The 19,059-nt window shown below is 32.7% G+C and overlaps 1 protein-coding gene across 1 annotated transcript in view; it reads left to right on the forward strand.

The window, feature by feature from the left end:
- Positions 1–18,151, forward strand: part of LOC149087020 (ER degradation-enhancing alpha-mannosidase-like protein 3) — a 56,626-nt gene extending 38,475 nt beyond the window's left edge. The window contains exons 13-23 of the mRNA XM_089231240.1: positions 1,434–1,558; positions 1,965–2,124; positions 3,670–3,830; positions 4,209–4,341; positions 4,957–5,038; positions 7,455–7,499; positions 12,297–12,409; positions 14,626–14,745; positions 15,278–15,323; positions 15,429–15,608; positions 17,362–18,151. Of these exons, the coding sequence (XP_089087366.1) occupies positions 1,434–1,558; positions 1,965–2,124; positions 3,670–3,830; positions 4,209–4,341; positions 4,957–5,038; positions 7,455–7,499; positions 12,297–12,409; positions 14,626–14,745; positions 15,278–15,323; positions 15,429–15,608; positions 17,362–18,020 (1,824 nt within the window). The 3' untranslated portion in view covers positions 18,021–18,151. The remainder of the gene's footprint in view (positions 1–1,433; positions 1,559–1,964; positions 2,125–3,669; positions 3,831–4,208; positions 4,342–4,956; positions 5,039–7,454; positions 7,500–12,296; positions 12,410–14,625; positions 14,746–15,277; positions 15,324–15,428; positions 15,609–17,361) is intronic.
- Positions 18,152–19,059: the final 908 nt, after the last annotated feature.

A 19,059-nucleotide genomic window follows, 5' to 3' on the forward strand; every position in this document is an offset into this window, starting at 1 on the left:
AGAAAAAATTGATTATGAATTTATGTTGCCTCTGTGGTAGTACCTAAATACCACATGCCTATTTGTAAAAACAGTCCAGCCTGCTTGTAACAAAATCGTATGTAACAAAGTACTTAGTTATGATGAATATTTTCCCCTTCCCATAAATAAATATGAAAATATTAAACAGATCAGTAATAACAATGACAAGTACTGGATATAAAATGGTGCACTGAATGCAGTAACTTTTTTGATGAAAAATTAGTTTTCTTTTATGCAATTATGTAATGCTCCTAACATAATTTACTTCTCTATTTGAGCCCCTTGGACTTTTTTTTTATTCACGAAATTTACTAATTTATTTTATTTACCTGGAGCAGCCCCTAGCCCCTCAGAAGTGCATACGGAGCACCAGTTGGGAACCACTGATGTTAAGTAAGGTCTGAAATAGTTGCATTTATTTTAGAATGCGAAGTTCAATGATAAAATAGTGTTCAGAATCCTTTGAATTGATTGGGATTGATATGACCATTTCACCCTTATCTATTGACTGCCAGTGTTAAACATTGACCTCAAAATGATATCTGAATGACTGAAAAACTGATGCATTAAAAATATCTATTAATTGATATGATGTGTAGTGCTCCTGTTCAACATTTCACATTTCAATTGAGAAACAAATGGGAACATGATCAAGTTTTAGACAGATTTGATCAAATTTACTTCATTTGAAATCATTCTGAAGAAAAGTTTTCTATAAAAATTGTATAAAAAGAGAACTTTGACTTTAGGGTGTCATTTTCATTAAATAAGTTTTCATTGATAGTTATGTTGGAATTTTTTGAAACGGAATAAACAAATTATGAATTTTGTTGCTTCAATGATTACAAAATTTTTCTATTTTCAACTATCTTTTGAAGAGAAAGAATTGGGACAGGAGGAAATTAAAAATTAACTCCAAAATCTGCTTCTTTTGGACCATCTTAACTTGTGTAATTTGCTTTTTGAAGCTATACCTGCCCTGGTAATTTTGAAATGTACCAGATAATAAAGTTGTGAAATGTTACTGTTATTTGGCCATTCAAGAGAAAATTTGATTTTTTTCTCTATTTGTTTAGTAAATTATTGGTACTCAATATATTAATTCTTTTCTTAAAAGCACGAGTGAATGGTTTTTTACCATAAATTTTTGCTTGAAATTAGATTTGGTAATTTCAACAGCAGGTTTTCTGGTTTAATTCAATTATATTTTTTTCTGCTTTTTGTGATATTAGATCTTTCATTTACAGTTACAATAAGAGATCTTCTATTATGTTAAACATTTACCTGCTCTATATATAATAATGCTCTTTAGTTATATTTGATAATTACTATTTCACTGCACCTTACCACTCTATTCCTGACATGTTTCTTCACAAAACTGCATGTTAAGTTTTTAAATTTCAAATTTTTAGGCAACTAGTGACCCTTATTATCTGGAGGTTGGGAAACGAGTTTTACACAGTCTTCAAAAACATGCCAGAGTGCCTTGTGGGTTTGCTGCTGTTAAAGATGTTCGAACAGGAAGCCATGAAGACAGGTCTGTTATTTGTGAATTTCACGTGTTTATGAATGGGAATTTTTTATTATAATTTCTGGATACTTGTTATTATAATTTCTGGATACTTGTTATTATAATTTCTGGATACTTGTTATTATAATTTCTGGATACTTGTTATTATAATTTCTGGATACTTGTTATTATAATTTCTGGATACTTGTTATTATAATTTCTGGATACTTGTTATTATAATTTCTGGATACTTGTTATTATAATTTCTGGATACTTGTTATTATAATTTCTGGATACTTGTTATTATAATTTCTGGATACTTGTTATTCTGAATAAACAATATGTTGTGTGTATTATGATTTGAACATCGAACAAGTGGTATATTTTATTAGGTTTTTTTTTAAAATTTGATTTGAAAAATTTTCATTTCCAGAATGGATTCCTTTGTTTTGGCAGAAACATTGAAGTATTTGTATCTCTTATTTGCTGACAAAGATGAGTTGACTATAGAAGTAGATGATTTCATTTTCACGACAGAAGCTCATTTACTTCCACTAAGTCTTGCTCGTCTCAGTAATGCTACAGCTGTGCACGTAAGTATTATGAATGTGAAAGTTTATTACACAACTATAGAAATTATAACTGAATTAAATTATGTGTGGTTTTTAATTATATGTAATGAAAAATTAGGATTTTTTTTTTTCTATATAAACATCAACAGCAAAGTTGAAAATATGTTAATCCATAAAACATCTGCTGATAACTTCCTTATCATTACTATGTATAATGCTATCAAATCACATCTTTCATTCTCTAAAATCTTCTCAATTCAGAAAAAAATATAATTAAAATTACAAGTGTAAGATTTTTTGTGATCATTTGCGTTTCATACAGACATTGTGAATGATAGCATTCAATACATTTTTGTAATTGAAAGTTTTAGATTTTTTTTTAAGAGTATTTTATTCTGTATTGATTAGTTTGAATTTTGGATAATTCAAACTTTTTGCTATCCTCCTTAAGCTTTTAATTAACCAAAAAAGTTTGACTACATATATGTACAGGTATAAGAAAAAAAATATTTATACAGGTTACACAAGAGTTTAACACTCTTGTGTAACCTCTTCGCTCCAGAAGTAAATCCGTACTTCATTTTTATTCATTTGAAATGGTTTTCAATAATTCTTTTTTTCAAGTTAATACCTGGCACGAAATTTCAGCTCATGAACACGGCTGTGTCGGGTTAGCATATATATCTACATCAGCAAAAATATTCATTAGCTGTACCATATTCTTTAGCCAAGGCACAAAAACATTGGAAAAAATCCTCCAAAGTTGAAAACTCTTAAACAGAACTGTTGTTAGCCAGGATATCATTGTATAGGAAATTATCATTATAGAGGGTATCGTATTATATAGAACTTTCACTGTATTTACGAGTAGTACCAAACTTTTATCATTTCTGTTCATAATAGTAGAAACTATGTTAGAACAGTTATCACTTTTTGCTCGATTAAAAACTACTCGTAACTCTGGTAATTAGTAAGTTTTTGTAGACAAAAATGTTTTGTTTTGAATATTTTCTTATATGGTATATAACATATAGTAATATGGTAACATAAACTTGCAAAAACTCTTTTAAAATATTATAAATTCACAGTAGTACCAGTTTTCTTTTATTTCATGAACAAGCAATTTCTAGAAAAGTCCAAATATAACTTATACTTGATATGCAATTCAGTAAACTGGTATTTGAAACCAGGGTTTAAGCTACATTAAAAATTCCTTTAGCAAAGAAGCGAGAATGGAAGGGGGGAGATTTAGCAAAATATTACAATGCTAATGATTAATGGTAGGATGTCTACCCATTATATATCTCCTGTACGCATTTTTTCGAAAGGGGCTACCATTTCTTTCGCATTTTGCGAAAAATGGGATCGTAGCTTAAACCCTGTTTGAAACTAATAAAATAATGAGAGCACTAATTTGTTTATAATTTTCTTTTGTCAACTTTGCAATATTTGTTTTCAAAATTTTCAATGCTCATTCAAGTTTTCTCTGCATATATTTCATTGATATCACTTTTTCTAAGGTATCTTTGTTCTTTAGTTTTATATGATGTGTATTTATATTTTCAGTCGCCAAAGTTTGCTAGTCTTGATGAATTGGAGGATGAAGATTTTTCACACAGCTGTCCAAATACTCATTACCTTTTTCCAGAGGGTTCTAATTTTGCTCAGTCAATTCGTTTACCGCTGAAGAATCTTGTAGAGGGTGTTTGCCCACCAAATAAAGCTCCGTAAGTTTGTTTGTTCAAAACATTTATTTTAAACATGTTTGTTTCTCAAAACTATGTTCATGAAGTTTTATTTTAATTTCAATGAGCAAGGGGTCTATGCTTTCCTAAGGCTGCATGTTCATCATTTTTTTTTTGGTTAATTATTGAAGAATATTTTTCTTGATCTTTTATAATTTTATGAATTGTTGAAAAAAACTCGACACTCTAGAAAACGTGGAGAAGTAATCTTTTTTTACTTCTCATAGACAAATCATTTGTTATTTCACATTATTTTGCTGTAGAACCAGACACCTATAGAATTTTTTTTAACCACTAATTTGATAAGTTACTATTTATGTGTTTTAAAGTATGTCTTTTTCCCCCCCTAACATGTGACAGTAAACAAAGACTTATCCATGCTGCTGATTTCCAGCCAAATAACCCCGAACACATTGCTCTCCTCCGAAGAATGGGCATTAAACTTCTTAATTTGAAAGATGGCAGGGTACAATTTATTCAGAATGCCTTACAAGTAAGAAATAAAAAACATTTATTTTCAACTTGTAGCAGATATAGTATAGAGATTTTTGCAATCAGATTAAGTACTCATACACACTTGCATGCTTACATTCATGCGTACTGCATAGAGAAGCATTGATTAATGCCTGAGTAAACAAATACTTTTGATATAATGATAACAATATTCTCTCTATATATAATTTGTATGTAGCAAAACAAATATATGAAAAAATAATTATAATTTGTGGAGGTATAAAACTACTTGAAAATGCATAAATATTTCAGACAATATAGCATGAATCACATAATGAAAAATTACAGAACTAGGAAAGGAAAACTATTCTTTTAAAAAAGCAAAAAATGTCCATTAGTTCACACTTATTTTTTTAGAACACAATGTTGTATCGTAGCGATGTTGTGCCCAGATTTACCAGCATCTAACAACCAGACACCATGACTAACAATTGACGAATGAAAAAGAAATTGAATGAATCCAGATTTTGCTTATTCTGAAAAAAGTTGGGTATAAAACCACTTTGTTACGTCAAGTGATTTAGTATGACTGATAATGTTTATTGTCACACTGTAATGGTTTACTTGATTAAAACTACTCGCTATATTATTTCAGGCTGAATCAAAGGAGTTGTCTTTGGAAGGGAAACTTTTCCTTAATGAGCTGTTGGATGCTGGTAAGATCGTTACTGATGAAGGCAAGTTTGAAGAGTGATATTTTGTAATCTAGTTCCAAAAACTTATTTTAAAAAATTTAATCCCCCCTCCCCTCTCTCTATTTTCAAGAAATCAATGATTGAATCTTATGCAGTGAAACCTCCTGTAACAGTCACCTCCAAACAATGGTAACCTCTGGACAATTGTCACATTTTCTTGGAACAGAAAACATCCTATTGGGTTCAGGGGCGTAGCTAGAAATTTCGTTCGGGGGGGACCACTTTCATTTCGGGGGAGCCAAAGTGACAGAACAATAGATTTGACCATCTTTTTCCGGCCATTTTCTCATATATTGGGGGGGGGGGGCAGACCCTCAAGTCCCGGTTTTCAAGCTAATGGGTGCGTTAGATGCAGTTCAGAAGAGATCGAAGCAGAAATTGTTTGGGCTAAAATATAGCGAATGACTATGTCATAGCCTAGGGAGTTTTTGGTTTCCCATACTGTTTGATTGAGGGTACTCAGGTTACAACTGATTGAAAATTCTGCTCTAGACAAAAACGAAAAATAACTGATAGTATCAGAAGATGAGCTTGATCTCTTGAAAAATGCATGTCTGTTGATACAAAAATTGCAGCACAGCACTATGCATTTTTCTTCATGGAATTGTCAGTTTTTCTGCCAAAACCAGTTGCGTTTTACATCTAGAATTTAACATTGTTGTTTGAATGAAATTAGTAGTTAAAAAGTGTCCAATCAAAAATTGAAGATTTTCATATAAAATTCATTCGTCCTCAATGGTAAGTAAATGTCACGAGCTACAAAACAACTTATTTTAATTAATTATAACATGAATTCTAATAACTTTATGCGCAGCCAAAAATTTTTTTTTTTTTGTCAGGATGACAACCTCTTAAGAACTTTACTTCCCAATAACGGCCACGTTTTCTCAGTACTGTTAGTGACCGTTGTTGAGAGGTTTCACTGTACAAGCTTTGGGGGTGTTACACATCTATTCTTCCTCTGCACTAATTGGTGCAACAGAACCTCTATATTTTGAAACTATCTTGAAAAACTCTTTGCATTTGCAATGCTAAATCCATGCATTTGCCACCTCTGTATATCGGAGCACTTTTTTTGTGAAAACCCTCTCTATCCTGAGGGTGAAAACTGTGATAGTGCATAGAAACATGAAAATTCTTGCTTTTGTGCAGGAGAAATCTGGTTTTCTTCTGTAAGCAGAAGAAAGGAAATTTATGACATTGATTATCCACCATGATGATGTATATTTTCATTCATAGCTACTACATAGAAAATAGGGGGGAGATACAAAGTAAAATGTTGATGAAAATTAAAGTGATGGGATGGGCACAGATTAAGATGAAAAATTGTAAATCTGGCAGCAAAAAAGAAAGAAATAATAATAGAGAAATCAGAGCCTTGTGTCAATAGTAGTTTTTTTCTTTCTTAACCAAGCTGGTTATCACAAATCCTCAGGAAAATAAAATAATCATTGCTTCTCTCATAACAGAAAAAGTATGTTCCTAATGGTTAGATTGGCTATTTTAAATGTCTAAAGTTCTTTAAATTGGGGGGGGGGGAAGGAAGATTTCAAAAATTTCAGACAAATTTTAACGTCACATCAAAGTTTGGAATATCCTGTGGCACCCTTCCAACAATAATCAGAATCAAAAAAGTGAAAACAATATCAAGAGAGTGAGCAAATTCTAGAAACATGCTTGTCCTGATATTGAGAGACGAGTTCAACAATTTTGTTTTATTCAATGCAGAAAAAAGTCATTGTAGTGGAACCATGATTTTGAGAAAGCCTAAGCTTTTTTCATTCATGCAATTTTGAGTTTATAGTGAAATATAGTATTTTAGATTACTCCATGGATATTTTTCCTATTTTGGTTATATTTTCTATGTAAAAACTCTATTGAATAATTCCCCTCCCTTCCCCCAATCGGTTTCAAGATAGAGAGGTTCTACTGTATTACGTGAAATATATAACTTGTATATACATCACCCTGTCATGAACACAGCTGGATTCCGTACAGTATGAATGTAATTTTAAAATTCCTAAAATTATCTTAATGCTATATTGAGCTGACATCGTCTAACTATTTAAATTTCATTGTCAGTCTATTTTAATGTAATGTATGAAAGCTTTTAACACATTCCAGTTCTAAAAAGATCCCATTTTTCTACAGTTTATTTATTTCGGTTGACAAAATAAGTAGGTAGCTATTTAGTAAAGCCACAGACTAATTTGTTCACTCATTTAAGACAGGTTTTCTGGCTTTTAACTTGTTCTTTATTACTTATTTTAATTCCCTTAATATTTATGCATCAAATATGAAACATATCTGGTGTTTTTCCAATATTATCGAAATTTCTCATTTTCGTTTTGTCCCTGAAGACAAATATCTTTTCTTTTCTCTCTCTTTTTTTTTCTAGCTGGGGCCTATTTCTTGACAACTGTTGGTTGGGACAACAACCCAGGTCTCTAACCTACTATACTACTACATTTTATGTCTTTTTCTTTTCTGTCTTTTCAGCAAAAACTATAAAATGTGATTTTTCTCTATTTTTTTTTCCTCCCTTGAAAAATTATTGCAGACAAGTTTTAACTATGAAAACTATCGAAATGACAAATAGCAATAGGGCTATAAGGAATAATAATAATAGGGCTATATTACAAAAAATAATGATAATAACAGGCCATTTCTATTTTCTATAAATTCAATCAATGAAGCAATGGTCAGGGAATTTTTTTTTTTTTTTTTTTTGAAAAAATGTTCCTCAGACTCATCAACATACAGGGTGTCTTGTAATTCATCCTTTATCTCATCAACAACTCTAAAATCACATAGGTTTCTCATAAATATTTGGGTGCAATAATTTCTGCTGACCTCTGGAACCTCTACGTGGATTACATCTTTCATAAACTTTCATAAAAAGTTTTTGGAAACCAGTGTGTGTCCCCCCCCCCCAAAAAAAAAAATTTTTTTTCTTTGCCGAAATCTTAACTCCACCCGTCACTTCAGACATCTCTGCTTTCAAACTTATATCCTTCCAGGACTTTCATATGCTGGTGAAATCTGGGACCCCCCATACACTCTCCAATATAGACAAGTTAGAATCCATTTAAAATAAATCTGCCCACTTCATTTTAAACTGCTGGTTTTCCTCTTCCTCTGTTACTGAACTTTATTGCCAACCACTTTCTACCCATAGACTTGCCCTCTTGAGTATCTTTTTCAAAATCCCCCACAGCTTTTTTTTCATATTGACACTGCCCATATTCTAGCCCAGCCTTTACTTTTCTAATAGCGTTAATCATTCCCAAAAATTGAAAAACCCATCTTTGCATTCACAGATTGTTTCAAATTTAGTTATCTCTTTTCTCAAACAATAACTGAATAGAACAATCTCTTATCAAACATTATTGATTTTACAACAGTTTCAGATTTTATTTGTAACATACACGTCACCTCAGTCCAATTTCACCACCACATTCTCTTGTATTGTGCTTGGCCAAGTAATATTGTATAAATGAAATAAATAAAACTATTTGTCATAGAGGTATGGTTCCAATTTAAAAATTTGCTTAAAATGTGTTCAGAAATCACCCTGTACCAGTTTTGAGAATGAGAATACAGTGTGTCAACATAAAAAGTTTACATTTTTAAATGGTCTTCCTGTCCTTTAACTTCCAATGAAAAAGTTGTTGTTCAGTCTCTTCTGAGCCCAACATTCTCTGATCTGCAATATTCGCTCAGATATTCAAATTAAAAAATCAGAGAAAAGGTGGGAAAAAACCCGCATAATGAGCTTGTCTGTTAGTTTATGCAGTTCTTTTTCACATATTCTCTATTTTTGTAATTCAAATATCTCAGTGAATGTTGCAGTTAAAAACATGAAATTTTTCTTTTGGTTGGGCTCAGTAGAGACAGAGCAACAACTTTATAATTGGAAGTTGAGGGGGGGGGGGACTGTGTAGAAAATGTAGATCTTTTATTTTGTAACACTGTATTTTCACTCAAAAATGGTACAGAGTGATTTCTGAATACACTTGGAGCATTTTTTAAATTAGAATCATACTTCTATGACAAATGGTTGATTAGATAAAGGCCAAATCAAGACTTACAGGACACCCTGTATAATCAGTACTGGAATAACAATGCTTTTTATTTTCTTTAGTGTTTAACTGTCTTATTGCTTGTGTATCACAATACTGGTAAATACAGTCAAACCTCTCTATCCTGAACTACGGTATATAGTAAACCTTTAGATGTAACAAATGAAGGCTTTGTTATCATTCAGATTTTATATATATATATAAAATGCTATTTTATGCATCTATAATGAACCTCAAACCGCATTAAAATCAGATTTAATAAAACTTTACTGATGTCTTCAGCTGGAAAAGTTAGATTTTTTTTTTCTCATTGCCAAACTAAAAATTTCAATCTCAGAATCAATCGTCCATGTTCTTACATTAAAACAAGCATGTACAGATACCTCTATTTAATGTGAATTGCTCTTTAGTATTTGACCCTTTCTTTATTTATTTTCAAAAGAATTCTCTGTTAGAGAGTATGAATGTACTTTTTAAATGCTGAGAACTTGAAGACAGCAAATCGCACATAATTATTATTATGATCAACTCATATTTTTATTTTTTAAAATTCTAATTATTATACTTATTTTTGTTAATATGATAATATGGAGGGATCATAAAATAACTTTCCCAATATACAAGCTACCTATGACTAAAAATTAATGAATGCAAATGGAATTCAAGATATAAGTGCTTCAAAGCATGCACTCGAAAATGAAGAAAAAGTCCTAGCCCTCACAGTTACGATCACGACAACAAAATTTTGAAAAATTGAAATGGCACCACCCACTTTTTTGCATTGCTAAGAGATTAATTCAGTGAAAACCATAAATGACATTTTAACTGTACCTTCAGCATTATAAAAGCCGACACAGTCAAAGAAAGATGATCTCGCCAAACGGTGTGCTAACCCTTTGGTGGGGGACTTCATGCGGTAGTAATGTGATCTACATAGGTTGTTTCCATATGCTTCTTTGTCTAAGTCCTGTGCCGGTGTTTTTTATGCTACAGCTACTGTTCCACCACTCTATTCATAGTTTTGCATTGAGCCGATCACTTAGCAATGCATAAAAATGAGCATTGTCATTAGAATGTTTTCAAAACTTTGTATCTTGGTCCATATTGTGAGAACTATGGCTTCACTTTTCTGCTTATTCTTGAGTGCATGCTTTGAAACTGCTATATCTCAAATTTCATTTACATTCATTGATTTGTGTGGCTGCTAGGGGTTCATATTATCTAGAAAGTTATTTTAGTATGATCACCTATCATTTTTTAAGACCGGGCCGATGTCAAATGCTTTTTCTCATGTAACATTTTTATTTTTAATTTCTGATGTTCCTTAAATTTTTATGTATTGAGGAAAAATGATGGAAGAATCACAGTTGAGTAGACTTAACAGTGATTGATTGTTAAAATATCTCAAATTATAATCACAATTGACATCAGCGTTTCTCAACCTGGTTTTCTTTAAAATTCCTAGTCCTCCCCCACTTAGACCAGGAATCTTCAACGCTTGGCCCTCTGAGTTTTTGTCGTGGCCACTGATCATTTTCAGAAAATGGTTGAAAACATTGAAAGACAATTAATTCTAGAATTAATGAAAGAAAAATTTCAGGACAAATTGATGAAAACTCTGAGTTAAGGAAAGAATTGATGAAATTTCAGAATTTTTGAAAAAAGTTGTTTCAGAATTACTGAAAAAAATAACTTATACATCAATGAGAATAATAATTTTGTAATTTGTGAGTTAATCATAATTAATCAAACTTTTTTTAGATAAAAAATGATTGATGAAAAAATGATCTCAGAACTAATCAAAATCAATTTAACAAAATAAATAATTTCAGAATAAATAAAATCTTCAATTATTTTCGTCCCCGTTCAACTCGGGGCACCATTGACCCCCTTTTCGTAGATGTCACTGTAAATTACATGAGAGGCCCTTGAAAATCAGGGGGGGGGGAGGTGTGATTCAGCCTTTCAACTATAAATACTTCAGTAGGAATTGGTGGTTTGGGGGGGGGGGGTAATTTTAATTTTGCCCATGATGTTTGAGAGATTGAAGTTCCTTGCCTTAGACTATAGTTTCCCAACCTTTTTTGTCCCATTGCCCCCTTCTGCAGATATTTTTTTCCTATTGCCCCCTTGGGGGCATTAATGCCCACATTGGGAATCATTTTTACTTTCAAACCGTACACTACAAGATACTTGCTTATCTGAAGACCTCTTATTTTAGCATCGACAAGGCCCAAATATTTTGTAATGTTTATTTTTCAATGAAACACCTTTTCCCTGTACCCTTTATTTTGCACCTGTTGAAAATCAGAAGAAAGCTTGCTTAATTAAAGATATGGAATTTTATAGAGGTTTATTTGTTATGTCGCTTAAAGGGTTAGAATCACATGAAATGAAAAAAAAGGAAAAAGTAAATGGTACCGTGGAGGGTACCTATTACTAATGCACATATGTAGCTCTTCCATATGGGTACCTCTTACTCTTGAATACCCCTTTGCTGACTGATCGCTGTCATGCTAAATCAACATACAGTTACTGTATTCAGAACTTTTTTTCTGGTGGCGGTGGCAGCAATTATCTTATGTTCTTTCTTATTTTTGCACAGGATTTTGCTTATGCATGTTGTGAGTTTTTTTATTACTTTTTCTGTGAGTAAGATAGCGGAAGGAAGTTAAAATAACCATTTGATGATTAATTTTATATTTCAGTGTTTAATATTAATTCCGATGCTATTCTAGCATGATAATCAATTGAGTAAAAATCTGTAAGACATACTTCAGTTCCTAAGAAGCCATTAAGCAATTTGCATTTGAATCAGGCCTGTGTAATGGGTTTTTTCACTTTAATACTTTTGTACAAAGCAATTTTTTGCAGTGAAAGTGTTCGAATGATTTTATTTTAAAAACAGATATGGGTTGGATTCCTACAGCCTTTTGTTTTATTCTTGTGCATACTGTATAGGAGAGGTTCAAAACCCCTGGTCAAGATACTTAATTTTATTTATCACTTTGAGGGTTTGATATGAGTGCATTTGTATTTTATGTTGGTTTTTTTTAAAAACAATATTAATGTACTTACATGTAGTAGTAAATAGTTAATACGTGTTTTGATATATGTATAAAATCTCTGTTAAGCATAATATATTTTCTTCCTCTCAGCTATCGCAAGAAATTCGAGAGTTATTTATTTCACAGTTCCAAACACTGAAAAAACCGTTATGATGAGTGCTGGACCTGCACAGTTTGGTGTTGACATTAAAGGAAAAACTCCAGTGAGTTTTATGTTCTGCTTCTATTTTGAAATGAATCTCACTTGAAAAGTCATTGCTGAGGACATTTTCCTATATAAATAAGCTTTATTTTTGAAGTCCACATTTTTTTCAATGTAAAAAAAACTATTTTAGAAGTTTTCCCTTGCTTAATATGTTTTATTATAAGGGTCTGAAAATGATGTTTTAAGCAGGATCCTTTACACAGAAGTTTGTATCGTACCAACCAGGGCTTGACAAATTCTATGGTCTGCATCACCATGACAATTAAAAAACTTCCATTGGTGCCTAAAAATTGTGTATGTAATTACTTCTAAAATTGAAGTCTTAGGAGATGCAATAAGGATTTCTCTGAATTTGTGTTCGCTTATCTTTTTTTTTAAACTGATTGCTCCAGTCTATCACCATAGGCAATTTATTACCAAATGTGTTGTGCCAAAAATATGCATGTGTACCTAACAGTCTTAGTGTATATGCAATATTGTGTGGGAATTTTAGTGCTGCCATTTATTTTTATAACTACGAGTGAGAAGTGTAATGATTGAATATTTAGGTCAGAGGTCTTCAACCTTTTTCTAGTCGCGAGCACTGTCTGTACTCATCATCGAAAGAAGAGCACCCTTACGGCAGGTTTGACACACAAATGTGTGAAATCAGAATGATTTCAATCCTTCAATGCAATTTGTGCAATATGTATTTCCTTGGGACGTTGATAAAGTGCTCACGAGCATGAAATCGAACACTAGCATCAAGCACTCTTGGTTCTTCAGGGAGCACTGGGTTGAAGATGCCTGATTTAGGTTATACAGAACAGTGTCGATAATCTGAGGTGGATGGGGCCAAGGCCACCTTGAATTATCCGAAAAACAATAGAAGATGCTTTAAATGTTGGTTTTTACTTAAAAATAAAAGACAACACAGAAAAAGCAGTACTAGCATAAGGTTGAAATTCTTGAATAAGGTAAAGATGCCATGCAATGTGTTTAAAAAAATGAAGAATGTGAAAAGAGTGCAAAAGTGAAAGAGTGACTGACAAATTGATGTTATTGATGGTCAACACTGCTGAGTCACTGATAGCTTTCAACTGCATTTCCAATAATTTTACCTAAGCAATTTGGGGACAATGCCATAGTCCTCCATTATGAAAGTTGAAATGGTCTATCATCATTCAAGGGAGTCTAATATTTTATTGCACCTGTTATCCGTTATAGTGCTTTTGGCTGCCTAGTTCTTTCAAACTGAAACTCTACAATATTCGCGTACTACGTAGTATTCCTGGAAAAAAAGATCAAGTTGGGTTCTTGGAGGGAAAAGAAAAATATTGAAATAGTCTCAAGAGAAGGAAATTTGACAATTTTTAGTACCTCGGATTATGTGGAAAATCAAACTTACAGGGCTCTTATTTCCAAGATTCTACTGTACTGCTGTAGTTCTATTGCTCTTTGTTTTGAGACTTTTTAATGGGAAGATTAGCTCGCATTTGCATCTCAAAATTGGAAAACAAACTCCTCAACAGACCATCAGTGTGCTGTTTGTGGGGTTTGAATTTGGGTCCTCGTGACACGAATCTGTCACTATGATCACATGATCGCACAGTGGTTATCAGCTCATCTTGAATATGAAAAATAGCTCTGTCATGGAAAAATAGATTTTGGCCAATTTCGCTTGGGAAAAAAAGTGCTTGGCTCCTAAGAAATTTTGTTGGCACTTATATTTTATTTCGATTTGTCAAGACCTGATGATAGGCATTTTATTTTTTGTTGCACCTATAAAAGATTTATAAAGCTGTATATATATATTTCCTTTTATGAGATGTTTCATCAATACATTCCAAACTTAAATAAAATATAGATTTTTTTCTCTAAATTGAAAAAATAAATTAAAATGTTTATGTTGTAAAGCACTGCTGTCAATCTTCTTACATTTTGCAATATCATGAATCAGAATTCCAAAAAAAAAAAAATCAAAAGATGACTTTTCTTTCATTGAAAAAAAATCAAGCATTTTGTATCTTACTTATAACTTAAAAATTTTGTTGTAGAGGTATTTATACAGTGAAACCCCTGTGGGGAAACGGACTGTCAAGAGAATGAAATATATGCTCTGCCCGGCAGTTTTCATTTGTCATTGAAATGTAAACATTGTTCAGCTTTTTCAAGTTGAAAAATGTATATGATGAGATATTAAGAAATATTTTGAATTTTTTTTTCACCCTCCAGATTGAGTCAGAGTTAGAAATAGTTCAGCCTCTGAGAGCATGCACAGAAGTTCATAATGCTGCGGCTTTGAAAGGTAAAATAGCTGTTGTAGAAAGAGGGGACTGCATGTTTATTGATAAAGTAAGTTTTTGAAGTCATTTTCTCATCCATGTTTCTTGTATGCATTGCTATTTATGTAAATTTTTTTTCACAAATCGACAGTGAATCTTCACCGAAAAGAAATGGACTTGTAATAATAAAGGCAATGAAATGAACATATAAAGTGCTTAACCTCTTCTATGATAGAAAGCACTGAACACCCTATAAAATGCCATATTTTTTTTAATGATGTAAGCATTCGTCTGATTTTCAGCAGGAGTAAACTAAGGGGGTATAGGGTTCCATTGGGGGAATCAATTTTACAAAATGTCTGGGCTTGTCAGTGCTAAAATAAGAGGCTTTCAAGGAGGCGAGATATCTGGTCAATGCCACTTGAAGGGTTAAGTAAATAGTTAATTTACTCTAATTTAAACATAATTGCTATACTTCATTATCTGAAAAATGTCAAAATCATTGGTATTATTGTCTTGCTTCGTGCATAAATAATGTGTACCAAATGTTATGATATTTTATTATTGTATTGTTTTGATTTTTTCCCCCTTTTTTCATTCAGGCTCGCATACTTGAAAAAGCTGGTGCAGTAGCTGGTATTGTCTTGGGTAAGTTTAGTTATTTCTTGTTTATTTCTATTCTACGTTGGGCATTCATCTTCTCTTAACAAAAAGAAAAATATGCATAATTTGCTTTTTTTCCCTTGCTTATAGATCACCATGCTGGCAGTAGTGCTAAGACAGCACCCATGTTTGCCATGTCAGGTGATGGTAGAGATGATGTTAACATCCCTATGGTTTTCTTGTTTTCTGATGAAGGAGGAGAGCTTCTGAATACATATCAACAGTATCCAGACATGCAAGTTGGTATAGCTGATGCAGCTGTTGTAGCAGGTGAGATTTGATCATTTGTTTTGGAAAATTGCGTGTTTGCAAACAAATCAGGCTAATGTGGAGATTGAGTAGCTTGTTGCTGTCTCCTGTTGAAGAAAAAGCTGATAGAATGTACACACACACACAGCTTTTGATTTTCTTCAGAACTTCCAACAGTAATACAGTATAGGATTTGAATTCAAAAGGAGAAAAAAATTAGATGTTTTTTTCCTAATGTTCTTCAATGTAAACCTTCATACCTGTGGATTGGGCCAGTGAAAACAGTTGCAAAATTTCACGGACCAGCAAAAGTGTGAAAAATAATTAATAGACCCATTGGCAAATAAAAAACTACGTAGGTACAGTATTTTACTTATTGAATCTGAGGTAATGTAGTGGCTACATGAATTGCTTGAAATGTTTTGCGGAACGGTTTTTGAAGACCACTTATTTATCGTGTATTGCAGCAATTCTTAAGGAAGGACTTGGTGTCCCTTGGGGCCACATAGTGTATATTTGTTATATGGGTGTTTTTTTTTCTTTTGTCTTCCTTTTCGTTTGTTATTGTCCAATGTGTGTGTATTTTTGTTTGTAAAAAAAACTTTTGTCACCATTGGCTCTCTTGTCTGATTCGTAGTTCATCCGGAGCTCACCAGAATAGTTTGGTAGATATTTTTATTTATAAAAGAGCAACTTCAAAGCATAAATAGGTGCATAAATGAATATCTCCAGCTTGCTAGAACCCCCCCCCCCCCGACAGAGGTTGTAACACCCACTTTGAGGAATTTGTAAACAATATTTTGCCGAAATGCAATGCTGTTGCTTTTTGACTAATTACAATTTACCTCTGTTGTTTCATCTTAAACTGAAAAAGAAAGACAGTTTCGCCACCTTCCAATTTTGAAAATTTTGCAGAACGGAACTCTGGAAGGTGAACAACACAATTTTTTTAGGAAAAGTTGTTAGAAATGTAATCACGCTAGAGTTAACATTATATAAGTATGTGTATAGATGGCGCTGCATGTCCATGAAGCTGTCGTTTCTAGTTATATGTGTAGGTGTGTGTGTGTGTGTGTGCTTGTATATTGTGTCCTCTCTTGTATAATAAATAGTCTTCTTCCTGACACTGACTCATTCGCACCTCTCTCTTTAACAAAAGTGATTTATGGCATTTTGCCATCTGAGTACAGATTTTATGTTATGAAAATGTTTGTTAGCTGAGGCAGAAAAGTCCCAAAAAAAAATCTTTGTTAGCCGAAAAATTCGTAATCAGAGGTGTTTGTTGGCCAAGATATAGCTGTACATACGAATAAATTTTTTTTTCAACACACAATTGTTACAATTTCACATCTAATTCAGAAAATGTCAACCATTATTTACTCTCAAGTATTAATGCATCATAAAATTTACGACTTAGTTTTCCTCTCTAGATGTTCTTTGCCTCTTTCAGTAGCCCAATACCTTTCTTGTTTAGGTACATCTTTCAGTTAGTAAACTTGTGTATAATTCATGTTCACTTTTACATTATTGCAGTAGTATTCTATTTTCAGTTTCATGTTTTACTTTGAAATAACCTTTTGCACAGAAAGGGAAACACACATTACCATAAAATATAATCAGTAAATTTCTAATTTGGGCAAAAAACTCCAATTAATATAATTTAGCTGAATTTGAATCAGTTTGCTTGTATGATCGTATTATTTATTTCTAATAAGAGAGTGTATTATTGCAATGTTCATTTTAATGTAAGCTTCCCCTCCCCTAATTCTTTTAGGTGGTGAAGATCTTGTGAACCAAGATTCAGAAAATGCTTCCAAGTTCTCTGAGGATGCTCGTTTCGTGGATTACAAATCCTTGCCTAAATTCTTTGGAGAAGATGAATATGCCAGTGCTCAAAAACGGGTCAAGTTGTTGCTCAACAAACTACATAATCTGCAGCAGATAAAAGTAGACCTTGACCAGCTTCTTGTTCTTACCCAAGAATTCGGAGAAGGTTCATCAGATAATCTTCCACGTTTCGAAAGCCCTTCCTTTCAGAACCCTGAAGTGAACACAGATTTCCATAGCGTGCTTGACAAATTGATGAAGAAAGAGAAGATATTAGAGATCGATCAGGACGTCCAGGTGCTACTGACTCGTTTGCGCGAAGTCATGGAAATGCAGCAGCCATCCAGTCACTTCCCACGGGGTGCCCAATGGAGGTGGCCCATCAGCACTTTCTTCGGGATCCCCTGTCAGAATCCTAGGTCTAGTGCAGATGCCTTCCGCCTCTTCGTTTCTGCTGACAAGATATGTCGGGTGCCCGGAAAACTGAAGTCTAGGTTGAAAAAATATAAAATACGGGTCGAAACTTTAACTGCTCAAATAGAATCTGAAGCAGAGGGTTCCTATCATGAAAACATACAAGAGAAATTGCAAGATAGGGAATTATGACATCAACTCAAAAATTTCGTGTTCTTTGACGATATATGTTTATGGTTTCTCCTTGCCATCTTTGCAGTGCTTTTTTTGTGTTTTTATTGTACAGCTGTTGATGGCGATGAAGGCGAGTATTCAGTATCACATTCCCGTTGATCCGAAACAAGTGCAAGAGATGAAAAGAAAACAATTGCTGTAGCCACATAGAAACTATATAAATAGTAATAGATATCTGTTGATGTTTCTTGTGCCTGTTGGTGCTCGCAAATATTTTAAAGGTCCTTTCAAAGGCTTTGTAACTTCTGGTGTGTAGTCACTTTGTTTTGTGATATAGGAATGTTAATTATGCCCAAAACATTTTATTTTGTCTTATGTAAATAGAATTCCAAATTCTGCTCTCATACATAAATTTTTCATGCTCGTATCTGAATTTTCCTATATCAGTTTTTGTTGAAAAGAATGTTTTTTTCGGGATGAATAAATGTTTTACGGCCACTTTATACCAGAGGATTTTAATTATAAGAGCATTGGATTTTTAAATTATTTTTTTTCATGCTCATAAACTGTTGATGGTTTTTGTGTTGCTTTTTTTTACACTGCAGTGCACGCCGCTTAATGTGATTGAATCGGGACCCAGGGTTTCTGATAACAATAACTAGCTGATAACTATATCTGAAAGAAATCCAGAAGCAATTGTTATGACCACATGCGTCCTATTTGTTCAAACGCGACAACTCTGTTTTGCTTTTCCCTATGTAACTGGTTGCAAAATTTTCAGTCTTGTTTTCTTTTACATTGCTCTAAAATACGATATTTATCTTTGAGCCAAATCCTGGTTTTTTATTCATTATTATTCAGCTATTGTGTGAGGAGTTAGAATGGCACCTGTCTAATGCGTATTAACAATAATATTTTAAATGTACAGTATGTTTCTTAGATTCCTTGAGAAAGTCTTTTGGCGGAGTAACTGGATTTGGTCAGCTGAAAGAAACTGACCAAGAATTGGAGGAAAGATTTTTTTTACACATTCATCTCCACTGTACAAAGGCCATTG

This window comes from Pholcus phalangioides, unplaced genomic scaffold, assembly GCF_987345545.1.
Source record: "Pholcus phalangioides strain wild (caught in Gottingen) unplaced genomic scaffold, Ppha-v1.0 ptg000004l_1, whole genome shotgun sequence".
Classification (NCBI taxonomy): Eukaryota; Metazoa; Arthropoda; class Arachnida; order Araneae; family Pholcidae; genus Pholcus; species Pholcus phalangioides.